At 39.5% G+C, this 14,901-nt stretch overlaps 1 protein-coding gene across 1 annotated transcript; it reads left to right on the forward strand.

The window, feature by feature from the left end:
- Window positions 1-1,751: 1,751 nt before the first annotated feature.
- Window positions 1,752-11,421, forward strand: LOC141899978 (leucine-rich repeat-containing protein 4C-like). Its single transcript, XM_074786643.1, has 2 exons — window positions 1,752-1,859; window positions 8,890-11,421. The coding sequence occupies exon 2, from the start codon at window positions 9,858-9,860 to the stop codon at window positions 11,379-11,381; it is 1,524 nt and encodes a 507-aa protein (XP_074642744.1). The 5' UTR covers window positions 1,752-1,859; window positions 8,890-9,857; the 3' UTR covers window positions 11,382-11,421.
- The last annotated feature ends 3,480 nt before the right edge of the window (window positions 11,422-14,901 follow it).

Genomic DNA, 14,901 nt, shown 5'->3' on the forward strand with positions numbered 1-14,901 from the left:
TCAGACGGATTTTGGTAAAAGCTTTAAAATTGTTCCCTCGGTGCCGCCTAAATTGTCGCTCTATCTGAGCAAGTGTCAGTTCGTATATTTTCACTTTATACCATGTGATAAGTTTTCTACCAAACACCGACAAGCACGGGGGAGAGAGACTTTGTTACAAAATGAATTGCTATTCTATAAGAGATACGTCTGAATCAAGATAAGCGATTTGACGGCTATGCTTTGCAGCCGAAGCTATTTCTGTCAATGTTTTGATTGATCGAACTCTCGAGTAGATACTTCTTCTTATGAAATATAAACGAGCATCGTCCCTTTCCTGTTTTCAAATCGGATTTCGGATGTCAGTCATCGAAGCTTCTATATCCTTCAATGTGTCACCTGAAAACGGGCAATCAGTTTTTTTTCTTGCGCGTGGCCGACAAATTAAATTCACAATTTACACCATTGCCAAACACTGCCTGATCCTACCCTTAGAGTAGAATCATTACTCAGATGGATGAAGCGAACACTTTGAGGAATTCATTGATAAACTGAATGAAATCCGAGGATTGAAACTAATGCGGATTCTTCCCCGATACGCCGTCAGTCCCAGAGCTTCTGGATCCACTTCAACTCGACGTCCAGCACGAACCGGTATTGAGAAGGACCTAGTTGTCTCGTGATATGATTTATTTGCAAAAACAGCTCGTATATCTTTCTTGATGTCACTTGTCTGCCGTGTTTGATGTTACCGTGAAAAATTATGGTTGTTCGTTACCAGTAATCACTCTGGAATCAGCCATGTGCACAAAATAACCAGCTCATTACGACATCTGCCATATACCCTAAATTGACTAGGAATATTTTCTGATTTCGTCGTTGCTGCTGCATCACGGATGGTTAGACGTTTGATTCGTTCACTAGTAAACCTGATCATAAGCTCAAATACATACAATACTTAGAAACATGCATTCCTAGGCATCCCATATACAGCACTCAAAATCGTATTTGAATTTGAAATTAGTGCTATATTTAGCTGTGATTGCTTGATTGAGAGCTGCTTTGCAGTTCTTCGGTTTGCAGACAATTTTTCAATCCTTCCTCAAATCAGGGGTTTGAGAAAGGACGTAAATCGATTTATGAATTCGAGACATTTTGATTGTCCAGCTACCTTCAACGGACATTTTTGGACATTTAGAATTGTACTTTTTTTAATTGTCTAGGGTTTAGAGAGTAACCTTCAGTCAGAAGCCATGGAAACATTCCTCGCCAATATTGTGTCCGCCACACGCCAGCGTTATTGTCAACCGTATTTTGAGTTTTCTTTAGTCGAGAAAACTGTTGTCGTTAGGCGAGAAAATAATAATTCATTCGCCACGCATTATTCGAATACTATGTGGAAATACCGTTTTATGATTGATGTTTCGATTAGCTGGCCCTCAGGCGCAAAACACGTGATACAGGTTTATTGAAAAAACTAGGACCGCCGCGTTCAAAACAAAGGTTGTTAGCGTGAATAGTGTTGCTTGCGTTGTGAATACGCTGACGTTTAAAAGAAGTCATTCGCTAGTTCCATTCAATACTCCTCTCCGCAGTGGTTTGGCTATCATACACACTTCAAAATACAAATCTAGTTATTCTTCGGGAAATTTAGCGCATTGCGTACAGATATTGTGTATCGTGAAATGTTGTCTGACAGAGTGCGCTGAAAGACGTCGCTTGTAGGGAGAAAGGGCTCGCTTGACAGCCGTCAAATCCGCGCAGTTACAGTCCGGTATTAAATTCCTGCCTTCTGCTGCCGTCTCGTATATGGTCGGATGTTATAATACGCCGCGAGGAAAGCGAAAAACGTTTTATTGCGTTAACGAAGGATCAAAAAGGTAAAGTCATTAGACATTTTGTCAGATCTCAGTAAATAATTCCCGTGCAGCGAATTTCATATGAAGGCTAATTTCATGGCGTATACGTTGGAAGCATGAAGATCAGATAGCAATTAGACGTTTTATCAAGTGAGTTCGCTGATAAAAGGGAACAAACACTGAGCACCAACTGTTCAGTTCTGCCATCAATTTTACATCCAAGGCAAATTTTCTCTGCAAAAAAAAGGCTCGAGGAACTTGTTTGCGCTTTTCTGTAATGCTTCGCAATCTATTGACGTCGAGTTGGCGGAAGTTGAACTGACTAGATGACTGCAATCTCTTCTTACATGATGTATCGTTTGCGTCATAAACAAAATGATATTCTTTAGATTTTCATCGACAAATGAAAAACTTAAGCAACATCGTGGCTTTCAATTGACCTCGAAAAATGATTATTGTTTAACACATGGGTACGTCATTTCTTGTGCTCTTATGCTTAAGTCAAAAGCTTTTTTTAGGTAACGAAATGAGTTTTCTTACGATAAGAGTTTCGCACAAGACAATGGTCTAAAATCTTAATTAAATCTTAGAATTTGTTTGTAAGGTCTTACGTGGATTGGTTATAGAGCCGTAATAGGCTTTGAGTGGCTATATAACTGTCAAACTGATCCCCAGGTTTAAGTCAGATATTATGTTTTGCTTCAAAGTCAATTATATATAAGATTTTAGCCCATTCTTGATTTTCGTCTTGACTGTCTAAGTCGACCCAAAGTCTACGTTTGTAGATGGTTGACTGGGCATGACAAGTTTTTGTTCGAAAATGTCCAACCCTCTCATTGCGTGACTCGGAATCGATATACGTATACTTTCTATTCAGTCGGGTTTTCAGAGGAATTCAAAGGAATTAGCCACGTGTGAAATACAGTGGCGGAATTTTCACAGCAAGAACAAAAGCAACAATTAAAAGCTCGAATTAATAGTTTGAAGTAGTTTGAATTATTTATTGCAGTTTCTCTATCAGCCCGCGAACAATACGCGTTCGACAGTTGTCTAATAGGTTGTTTGTGTAAAATCATTGTTTAAATATTTACAAAGTCGTCGCTGTTTGCAATATTCGAGTACCTCTTAACTATACACGAGTGTCGTATGCTCGACAGGCAACGTGTGAATTTCTCTAGAGAGAGTATAAATCATGCTAGCTTCTTGTGGTCAATAATTCAAAATTACTATGTACATATATAGATGTATAACGAACAAATTCGAGTTAACCGTTAAATCTAAAAGAAAGATGGATGGGTTTCTATTTTCTATCTTCTAAATTGTGTATTTTCAAGTGTCTGAATACGTTGTTGTCATTTTTCTTCTGCACCGATAATTGTAGAAATACGTATGTGAAATATAGAAATGCATATTTTATAGATATTTCAAATGTATCAATATGCACTCATGTACCTCTGAATCGCGATCTCTCAATTAGACGTCCACTTGTAATCTGTTTGTGTCCCTTCTTTATGAAAATCCTAGATGCGCCCGCGAATCACGCCATACATCCCCTGCAAAATAACCTCAAGTAAAAGTTTTCGCCAATTTTTCAGAATACAATAGGTTGGATCAGTTGAACTGTTGCTTAAAGCCCAACGCACACAGCAAAACATTTGTTTCGCCGAAACAGAAAATACGTTTTTCAGAAAACGTTTTTTGTTCGTGAAAAACGTTTTTCAGTTCGGCGTTTTGTATTTTGCCTCCCCCGCACACGGCATAACAAAAAACATCGAAAACGATGGAAAAAACGAGGAAAAAACGTTTTTTCGGTGCCGTGTGCGTTGGGCTTCAAAGCAGTCCTTCATTTGATATCATTACATTTTTAATGTATTTGTTTATTGATTAATTCTGTAAAAATTTTACTTGAAATAAATCATACCATAACAATGGAGCGCGAGTAGATAGAATTTAAAGGTCGATTGATTGGTATTTGTGTATTCAATTTATTGTATAATACAATTTGTATTCAAAATATTACAGATTAAAATTGAAATGATACACAAAGTTATCGCACGGCATATTACGATTAAAAAGGGTGCACAGTTCAACAGATACTGTTACGAATTAAAAGTTGCTATATTACGAATTAAAAGTTCTTCAATTCTCGCATCGCAGAGTAAAAATATCAAGTTGAAAATAGTTCAGCGCAAATAATATTTTCTTAAGTTCATAGACGTTCAGTGATACTTAGTTAGAAGTATCATGTCTATTAAGCTTACCTATTAGTACTTTAATCCATAAAAATAGTAAGTAGGCTAAATAACTTGGTGTTTCTTTTAAATGGAAAGAATCGGGGAAATATGAATAACAACGCAACTAATTGGAGAAAAAAAAAACGTGCTTTGAAATGAGCCTTAAAATCGGGAAAAGGGGGATTTTCAAATCCCTTGAATAATTGGCGATTTCTCTCGCTTAAGCCCAACGCACACGACACACGGAAACGCGGAATTCCGACGAACGTTAGGCTTTGTTATACTCTGTTAACAAAAGCAATCTCCGCGGAGAAATCCCGTCCATTCGATACTCGGAATTAATCATAATATTTTGTCAAAGATATTTCAGATTATATGCGTCGATCTTTTCTAGCTTTCGTCCAATCACACCGATTTTCGAAAACAGTATTGAACTGTCTGCCTTTCCCCAGCAATGCTGCGATACGTATCGTCAAGATATTCATTTACACGTTTGCAATCTTAAAGACAAGTACGCTCCACGATCTATGTATATAATTCTGCACAAGCAATATATCGTGTGATACAAATAGCAGCGGAATTTAAAGAAATGTCTCATTAAAATTAGGTTTTCCATTAAACGTGAATAATTAATTGAAGAAATGAAAGGAAATGGAAAGTCTATAAATGTTAATCGAAGCGTAGAATGAAAATACATTTATATTCTTATTCTACGTAAAAGGTGATTGTCATTGGGGTCCTTAAAGCCACAAACATATATACTATTGGAAGTGAATGGGTAAAATCAGCGTCGACTCCGTGCTATGCCTGAACACTAAATGTTAATTACTTGTTGCCGCGTATTATTTTTGGCTCGTCACTTTAGATGTCTATTTCTTCGAAGTTTTTAGCGAGCCAAAACTTTTCGAATTCGTAAGACGAGTTGAATAATGCGTCTAAAAGCCTGAGCTTAAAATAAGCCTCTCAGTTACTGATGGCAGTAAGGATCAGTATAGGTAAGATTTCATCGTTAATTCCCGTTAATGCATCTCCCTTCTTTTCGGCAGCTATCGGTGTTTACGGTATGAACACTAATAATTGCCGCCGTGTACATAAACACCGCGATATAATACACTCATAGTTTTGCATTATTAGTATATATCCCAATAATTTTGGGTGAAAGTGCACGAGAACAACGTTTGATCGCTTCGTAAACGCCGAGTAACGGATACGAGATAATGGCCGTTAGGAATTAACTGAATTCGAACTATTTATTAAACACCTTCTGTTATTGCACGCAGCGGTTGATATCATAGTCACTATAGCGAATAGAGTATGACGGATCATTCCCCGAACTTAATTACAGGAAAATATTTCCGTACATTTGCAGACGACCGCTCTCCCGGTGATTGACTAAACATCATCATCGCCGTCGCCGACAAGCTTCAATCTGATAATTGAGTTAGGTCCCGATGAAGATTAGAAAACATGAAGAGTACGCAATAATCTGAACTATTCCAATTAGGCATTGGTTTCTAATTGGATTTTCTCGGCGAAGTTTCGCGTCAAAAATGAAATCTGTTAAAACCTGAAATCTACCATTAAAGCCTATCCTACCCAATCATTACCTATTTAGCTAGGAATGTGTGACTATTAGCTGGATCCAAATCATGTGAATTTCGGATGCAAAGCCAGCCGCCCGTATGTTGGCATACAGAACAATTCAGAGGGTTTGCAAATATTGTTTCACATAATGCATATTGATATATCGCAGATTAGTCTATATCTGGCTCACTAACAAGACGAGTACTCTCGTAGAGCGACAGTATTATCTATAGTGGATCTCGCCTTCTGTTCTGGAATAGAGACGAAAACTTAGGCCTACAACATCCGGGGCGTATATTTCTGTGTGAATTAGCTCTCCTTGAAACGAAAAGGACTGAGATATTTGATCTGTTTTTGACATGAGAATGTTTCGACGATGACTACTTCAAAGTGTTCGGCTCCATATACCAGGCTCTTCGCGTAGTCACTCCATGATTCACATCTCAGCGAGAGAGCGCACGCAAACCGAACCGGAACCACGTGATCTTCGGTAGAATCCCCGAACCCGCGTATAAACGCGGAGCGACGGCATACCCCTCGAACGACATCGCACGACATCGAATCTCCGCATGTCGTAACAAGGTTTTCGGTCCATGGCTCTTCTTTCTCCGTGGTAAACAATTGGAAACCATCAATCACATTAGCTTGCCTAATGCTTACCGTGCTTGGTGCTTGCCAAGTCACGACCAGAATAATAAAAGCGCGCTCATTCATCACTTTAGCCCGAATTTTTATGTCTTAAACGGTATCTAGTTCGTTCGGCTTTTCATTTTGCATTTCCCCCCTGAAATTCGATTAGACTTACTGGAATTCGATTAAATCGAAAAACAAGACTATAGAAATCGAGTTCGCTGCTCAATCACCCGCGCACACACGAGCTTATCGGCCATTTCGTGTGAGAGAAGTTTTCTCGGTTTCGCTGGAAATACATCGGCGAATATTTGCGTCCATGTCTGTTAACTGATTCATACCATCGGCGCATGGGTTGTTTTTGCGCCAACAGCGCTGCATGAATCAATTTATCAAGTCACCGGGGATGATTGGATCGAAGGAATTTCGATTTAGGACGAGGACCGTTGCAATTACAGAAATAAAGCCCGCGCATTTAACAGGCTCTGCAGTGATCAATACAATGTCCATCACTTCTCCATTCCGGCCAGAGAAAAAAACTCAAGGATATTCCGCAAATAAAATGACACGTTTATTTTCGCAGTTTTTTTCAAGAAGATGTAGAATTTGATTTGATTGTATATATATATATAGACATTTGTTTAGAGAATATAGGCTACTGCGACTTGTTATTCAGGTCCCGAAATACTGAAATTTCAAACCCCAGCAGCCTATGATATTTATACAATAAACATGGTTATTTCTTGTAGAAGAAGAGAGAATAAAAATGGGCTCGTGATATGCAAAAATTTGTGATTCGATAATGACGGGATTATGAGAATACTATGAGAAGAATTGGTTAACATAGATCATAGTTTACTCTCATTTTATCAACAAAAACTTAAAAGATTGACATATCCCAGGTTACTTTCAGCAAGTATGTAATCTGCATACTTTTACCTCCACACCTTAATAATGTAATGATAGATTACGTTTTAACCTACACTTGCCCTTATCGAACACGACTAAAGAACATCTAAGGAAAGATATGTATTGAGTGAGTATAGCTGATTTACATCGGTCAATGGTTCGCCAATTCGTGCTAAAAGGAATCTTTTAATATGCTTTTAATAGTGATTCTATATATCTCTACTGCTTCAATATTATCCCAAAATATATATTATCCTAATGTTTCTAAAACTTCCTCGGCAAATAAAGAGGGATTTTCATACTAGTTTTTCGTACAGTTTCCTTACATGAAAAAATAACCTTCTTGAAAAATCGACTTATATTATCAGAGACAGTAATGATGCATTTTCTTTGTTGACTTAAAAGTGGAAATATTTTGAATATAAACCGAAACGATGGAGACCATGTGGTCTGCGAACGAGACTTCGCTATTTCCTCATCGATGTCATTAGCCTAGATATAAAATTGACTCGTCATCTGTGGTCAAATACTAGTCATTAGCCACGAGTTCCCACGCGTAATAAAAGAAAGACTCGGTGGGGTAGATGAAATAGGCATTTATTCAATTAAGAAAGATACTGCCCATAAAATGGCAATGAATGACTGCGCTTGGTAGACTCTCGAGTTGACGCAACATTTGGCAACAGACGAACGCAATTCTCTATCGTAGTGAAAGCTGGTTGGTCGTGAGCCGGCGAAAACAACCGCAGAAAATGCCAGGCAAATACACCGGAATTTGAACCGCAATTGCGTGAGAAATGTTTCCCGTAGTTTCTAATACCGGGTAACCCTGAGGTGATAATTGCCACCCGATGGCGTTCACTATAAAATAGGACGGCAATAAACACAAAGTAATATCGGAGGTAATTTCCTCCTGAATTACCGAACACATTTGATTGGCATATTTTGTGACTCGTACGTAAAACGCTAAAGGTGAACTATGTCACGATATGTTTTTGTTTTCTGCATTCAAACAGGTCCTTAAAAATGATTCGTAAATGTGATTTGATTCGCGTCGGCACACGGTGCCGGTATCATATTTGTGCACTTATATATTCAAAGCAAAATCGCAAATCAAACAGTTTAGACCCCTACGTTATCTTGTAGTTAGGGTGCTAGAAATTTGGCTTTCACCAGTGCGAATATTCAGTCAAAATACTTAATCAGGCAGAAAGTGAGATTTTCATAATTGTTACACACCAGGACGTGTTTTGTGTGCTTCACTTTGTGTTGGATTACTAATTTTTTTCATATCACAGTTCGAAGACCAAGTATCATTTCATTCCAAAATTCCATAGATTTGTGCCTTTGATTTTCGTAATGAAATTCTAAACAATTACTTCGGTTTAGATTTGTGTCAAGTTAGACCCGAGGGCGAGGCGCTTTATCTCGTTATATCTTCTTAAGAAAATAGGAAAAGTTTTTCTATGTATTCCGTGTTAGGAGGGGGCACTTAGACGGGTTCCGATTATGGAGTGTTCTATAAATAATGCGTAATTGCTTTTATGACATGGCACATAAGTTGACCCTTCATTTCATTTCGCCGATACTGGCGTTAGAGTAAATTACATTTGACATAGTCTATCGCCGTTCTCACATTTGACATCTGGATCACAATTCTTCGCTAATAACTGCTATGTACCACTTCATTTCAGACACACAATACGCCGTGATTGCCTCAGGAGAGAAGATTTCGCAGCAGCAGCGGCGGCAGCGGCAACGTCGAAGAAGATGCCTCTCTCTCGTTAGCATCCCGTTAGACGGCGCTGCGAACCCTCGCCGAGATATACTCTCTCGCCTGGCAACCAATCAAATACACACGCGCATTAGACTTGAAAATATATCGCAGAGTAAGACTCGTTAGGGATAACACATTGATTTTGCCTGTTACACAAGGAGGATTACCGAAAATCGCGTCGACGTTTTATGGATTATCGAGCTTTTAGTCGTTCATACATCTCTCCAGTGGCGAATGAAGCGGGCGAACTGAACGATTTACCAACATAAAACCGTGACAAGTGAAAATCTATAAAACCCACATACATACGCACGCACTAATGAACAAATGCACCGATATACAAATTATGAATTATGAAATGATCGTTAATGGTTAAATGGGTTTTCGTCGGAAGCTGATGGACCTGTGGCTTTTGACTATTCGAGCGCGATAATAAATTCGGCGCGTGGACTATTAGCGGCAATAAAGGAGAGATTTTTTAGCCCACGTCCGTCGTCGTTCAGCAATCGTTGTGACACCACAGCGCGCTATAGTTAATCACCCAGTTGCAGATTGAAGTTTAGATGACGATAAAGCCCATCTCGGGGTTTCTCCGCGGCGCCTAATATGAAGGGATTATAAACGCGCCGAACTCAATTCCGTGACAATATCCGCGAACAGAAATTCGAGAATATCAAGTGACTCAGAACAATGACAGCTCTCTTGGCTCTACAAGTTCATATTCTCCATGCTGGAAATTAGAGTCGCGATCGACTTATCACATTGATATGAGCTTCGGATAAGTAACGTTCTCGTTGACAAGTTTGCGAGTGCGCTCGAATTGGAGTACGCCAATACGTGATCTTTCCGCCGGGAAAAATAGCATCGAAAATAACATCATCAGCGATGAACGTCGAAGCGTGGTGTCTACTTTTATTATTTCATATCAGTCACCTGATAGTTGCCGTGTCAGCTGCATGTCCTCGGGTCTGTTTCTGTAATTCGGAGTCGAAAATCATTTACTGTTCGCGCAAAAATCTGAAACACATTCCACGGGGCATCCCGAAAAACACCAAAGCGTTAAATTTGAATGAGAACAATTTCCAGATAAGTACTCTCCGGAGGCGCAATTTCACCGCCTACCTTAACTTGGAGCAGATCTTTCTGAGCGAATGCGGAATCAGCGCCATCGAAGTGGGCACCTTCATCGACCTAGGAAACCTACGATGGCTAGATTTGAGTAAAAACCGAATTAAAGATTTGCAGGACTTCACGTTTCGTGGATTGAGTTTGCTTCATTTGTTTTTGAACGGCAACAAAGGAATTGTCATTCACGACGATTCGTTTAATCTACTACGTACGGAGGGACTTTATCTCGAAAGATGCGGATTAACGGAAATCACCAGTCGCCAATTGAAACCGCTAAACGGTAGCTTGAACAACCTATGGCTTGATTATAATCAGATAAAGAGATTTCGTCCGAATATTCTGGATATATTTAGTTATCTTGAACATGTGCGCGTGAACGATAACCCCTTTCATTGTAACTGTCGTCTGACGTGGTTCAAAGAATTCTACGACAAAAATCGCAAGTTGTTCGGAAGCGCGAGTACGAACCCGCGCTGCGCTACGCCTATTCGTATCAAGAATAAACATTTCGACAAACTTTCCCTCGGTGATTTTCGTTGCGAACCACCGATTTTCAATGACGTTGATATTCTATTTTCGAACAATAACGGGATAGTTAGTTGCAGCGCGATGGCCGATCCGCCGCCCACTATACAGTGGACTAAACCGGACGGGAGAGTTAAAATATTCCCGCCGCCGGTAAGCGAGGGTTCGTTTAAAACGGACGCTATCATGAGAATATCTCACGAAGACGATGGCGTACATTCGGGAAGTTATGTTTGCTTGGCTTCCAATTCGGCGGGAAACGTCACGCTGAAAATCAACGTTTCGTGGCCGAAAATTGAACACACGACCGTCGTTCGGTACATTGAGGCGATCGCCGAAACGCCCGATGGCGAGGAAGAATTCGGGCGCGTTACGAAACAATTAATCAATCCCGCGCTGACGACATCACCGTCTCCCCTTCCAACCACGCCACTCTCTAAGGTTATAACCGACATTTCCACCATGTACGGACCGACTTACGTAATATCAACTGATCGGACGTTCTCAATGCTCGAACTCGTTGGTGCTATCCTCGGTACGTTTTCATTGACTGTTATCATGTGCTTAATTACGTTTTATCTCTGCTTGAAAATCCGTCGCGATCGTTCGGCTGCCGACCACCTGCCACCGAACGTCGGTGGACTTTACGCCCTGCCGCCGAATTGCGGACAACCCGCGGCTAAGGAGAACTTGTACCTGGACACGAAAGTCGACGACGACGATCTATATATGGGAATAAATGATGTACAAACGTGATGAATCGAATCGAAATTGTTTTTGGATATGAAAATAAATACGTGATGTATTATATATCAGTAGAACAATCAGCTAAGTTAGTTCATTCACTATCGCGACTGTGTCTTAGCCCTAACTATACAATATGTACAACTTCGTAATCCGTTATTTAATCTAGATAACTATATAAATTGGTTGGAGGTTTTCGGAGGACACATCTCGGTTATTAGGTGGGGTGTTTGATGTTCATGTGACAATTTTTTTGGTCCTAAATAACGTTGGGAAGGTTTTTAGCATAGTTTAAATGTGAATGATCACAAGGAGGCATTCGATTTATTACTGGAAAATCATAACTAAATGAAACAAGAAAAATACAGTTGGCAGTTAGAAGGCTGTACCTCTTAACGAACATGAACTATCATTAATATTATTGACACGTAACGTCGATGTGTTAATGTCTCCACATTAACCAACCCGTCGAAGATGGGTTTCCTGCCAGCCAAAGATATTTTGCAAAATATATTATTACAAAGATGTTTATCTATACTTAAACCAAATTAGCTTACACATTTTGGCTTTGATACGTTTTCGCTGAAAAGTCGAATTCGTTGATCGAATGTTTTCGGTCATCCGAGGTAAATGTCAAGCAATGAAAAGATTAACGCGGTATGGTTTGACCTTTTGATTGACCTTTTCAGCAGTTATTAGCAAACGGAAACGATCTTGGAAACGTTTCTTCTTCCCAGGAAAAATGCTTTAAACGTCTGAACGATCCCGTTCCATTTAACAGCTAAATGCATTGAGAGACTCATTTGGTGTTTTTTTTTGTCTTAACCGTTCAACTTAGAATTGTTAATTGAGATTCAGGTCGTGTAGTTTTTTAAACGACGTTTTCTTTTCCACGAGTTGATTGAATTATTTCAACTGTACGTAACATAATACCCCGTTGAGCGCCGAACGGAAAGATTGGATTACAAGCCAAGACTATAAACTATAATTTTTAGCCTCGATTCTCGATTTGTTCAAGTAGAACAATTCCAATTAAAATCTACATCGCTCCTTCCACTTGAATTGTTTTAGATGGATTGCTATTTGATATTGTCTGCGAAAGATCGATGAATGACGACTCGCTCGTTGAAAATTTAAAGTAGTTATTAGTAACGTGGTTTCTTTCCGTGGTATTGACACTTGGCCCGTTATTTTTTGTCAGCGCGTATCAGTCGTATATTACCGATATTGGAATTTGATGTTTGAATGCACCAGACAATCGTCGAGTTGAACAGTAATGAACGAGACGATCAGCTGAATAGAAAAATCGTTCATCGCATGAAAATTAATGAAATGGAATGAAAAATCACGGGGCAATAACTCCTCCATTAAACGTCGTCGCAACGCTTGACACGAGAGTTGGAACCCAATTTGACCGCTGTTTTTTTTTGATAAAGGCTTTGACCTCATTTCGATGAATTATTTAAGTGTGGTTCGCTAAGGTACATGCTTTTCATTATCAGCATCAGTAAACAGATTTGACCGCTATTTGAAATAAAGTCTCAGTTAACCACCATTCTACGGCCAATGTGACGTACAGTGTCACGACCGTACTTAGAGGAAAAGATCGTCTTGGATACAACAATGGATGATTAATTGATAAAACCCACAGCAAGAAGAAATAACTAAGAGATAGTTTAACGTTTCAACTCATTTCTATGAGCCATTTTCAAAATATCTTATCATATTTTGAAAATGGCTTATAGAATTGAGTCGAAACGTTAAACTATCGTTTACTGTGCAGGTTACTGTGACCACTTGTCTTTGGAAACCAATGAATGATTTGTCTTATGACGGACGGTTGCTGAATCCGCTCCATATTCAAGCATGTATTTTAAGAAGCTCTAATGCTGCGTATATAGCCAATAATTCTTTGATCAAATGGAGAAGGTTTATCTATAGTCGATAAACTATCTTGCTTGGCTCGAATGACTGTTTAGAAGTTGAAAGACGAAACGAACGAACAACGCGATCAATTAATTTCATAACTAATTCCCTTTGCATGTATTCTTTTTCGAGCTTCATGCGTCGAATTCCCTTCGGAGTACATTAATCAATCGACTATGCATCAGTCAACCTAGTACATATAAATCATCGAACTAATGAATCAAATTGGCTTGATCCATCTGGGAAGCCTCCGAAATGCTGGCCGTTTTATACGGGATCTCCTGGGAATATTTCTTCCTGAATTCGTGTGTCATTTTGATGCATCTTGCCTGGTCGGCGCTCGCGTGTGTTTGATGTAAGATAAACCATCCATTAAGGGTAAGACAATACCGTGGAAGAATATGCATGGTGGGCTAAGACTGAGCACGAATCGTATACGCCCGTCGTAGAACGGCGAAGATTCTAGTCTTACTGAATACCATTATTCATGATATATCATGAATAATCAGATACATAGTCGAATGAATATCAAATAATAAACACCGGTTCAAGCCGTTCAGCAGGACTTAGCGCTTAAAATTTGCTTTCTTAAGTCGTGCCATCTAATACTCTGTTTGAAACACCGAATTGTACTTTAGTAAGCATAGTTATCAAACACTATTTGGAGTAAAACATTTGCTTCTCAAACGAAACAAGACATCTAACATCAGGAATTGCAAAATATTTGGATTATTTCTCTATTGTTTTTTGGTCTGTTGTTATAACACTGGAATAGTTGCTGTCGACGAGTTTGTTCGTATCTTTTTTGAAGTCCCCCGCGAACTCTGGGGCGTGAGGGTCGGAGCACGCACTCGAAGCATTCGCTGTATCATCACACCGTCGAAACATACCGCTACAACATTTCTAATTCATTAGATATTTTCCGATGTTAACATAGCGATCATTATCTTACATCATTCCTCCCTGCGCGATACAGACGAGAACAATATTGATCTAATGAAACGAGCGTTTTATCACGGATTTCTCAGATAAAAAATGGATTGAATTTTGTTATCGAACACACATACGTACGTGCGGTACATGCAGACGACAGCGCACTGACTCGGCGGGGGCCCCGGCGGCAGCACGAAAATCAGACAGCTGTTCTCCTACTCTAGTTCGGTTCGAATTACCGACTCGAAGAATGACGCAATGAAAACATTAAACCGTCCCGCGTGGTAAGCATTGAAACGCGAATAAATTCGCTCGGGGATGATTCTGCCGTCATCGCAGTTTTTCATGCCATACATATTTCATGTATGAGCTTACAATGCAACAAAACCTTTAGGGTTTTAGTAACCTGATGATCGCGTGTCATCGTGATACATGATGATGATTTTTGCTTCGAGGAAAAATCAGAGCATATTAGCCTGACCTCAACGTGCGATCCGTGAACGACGAATATGTTTTACAGAGGCCCGGTTCAGTTCTATGATTAAGGATGAATGAAAACCTTGCAAACTTTGGTCTTAAATTTCGATATGGGGGGGCTGGCAACGGATCCTTTTACGGATCTTCTAAGAATTTGATTAACATGCAACAAAGTATTGCAGCAAACTTGAACATC

Source organism: Tubulanus polymorphus, chromosome 2, assembly GCF_964204645.1.
Source record: "Tubulanus polymorphus chromosome 2, tnTubPoly1.2, whole genome shotgun sequence".
Lineage (NCBI taxonomy): Eukaryota > Metazoa > Nemertea > Palaeonemertea > Tubulaniformes > Tubulanidae > Tubulanus > Tubulanus polymorphus.

Excerpts from the sequence above, each read along its gene's own strand:
- LOC141899978 (XM_074786643.1), top strand. The coding sequence starts at position 9,858 with ATGAACGTCGAAGCGTGGTGTCTACTTTTATTATTTCATATCAGTCAC.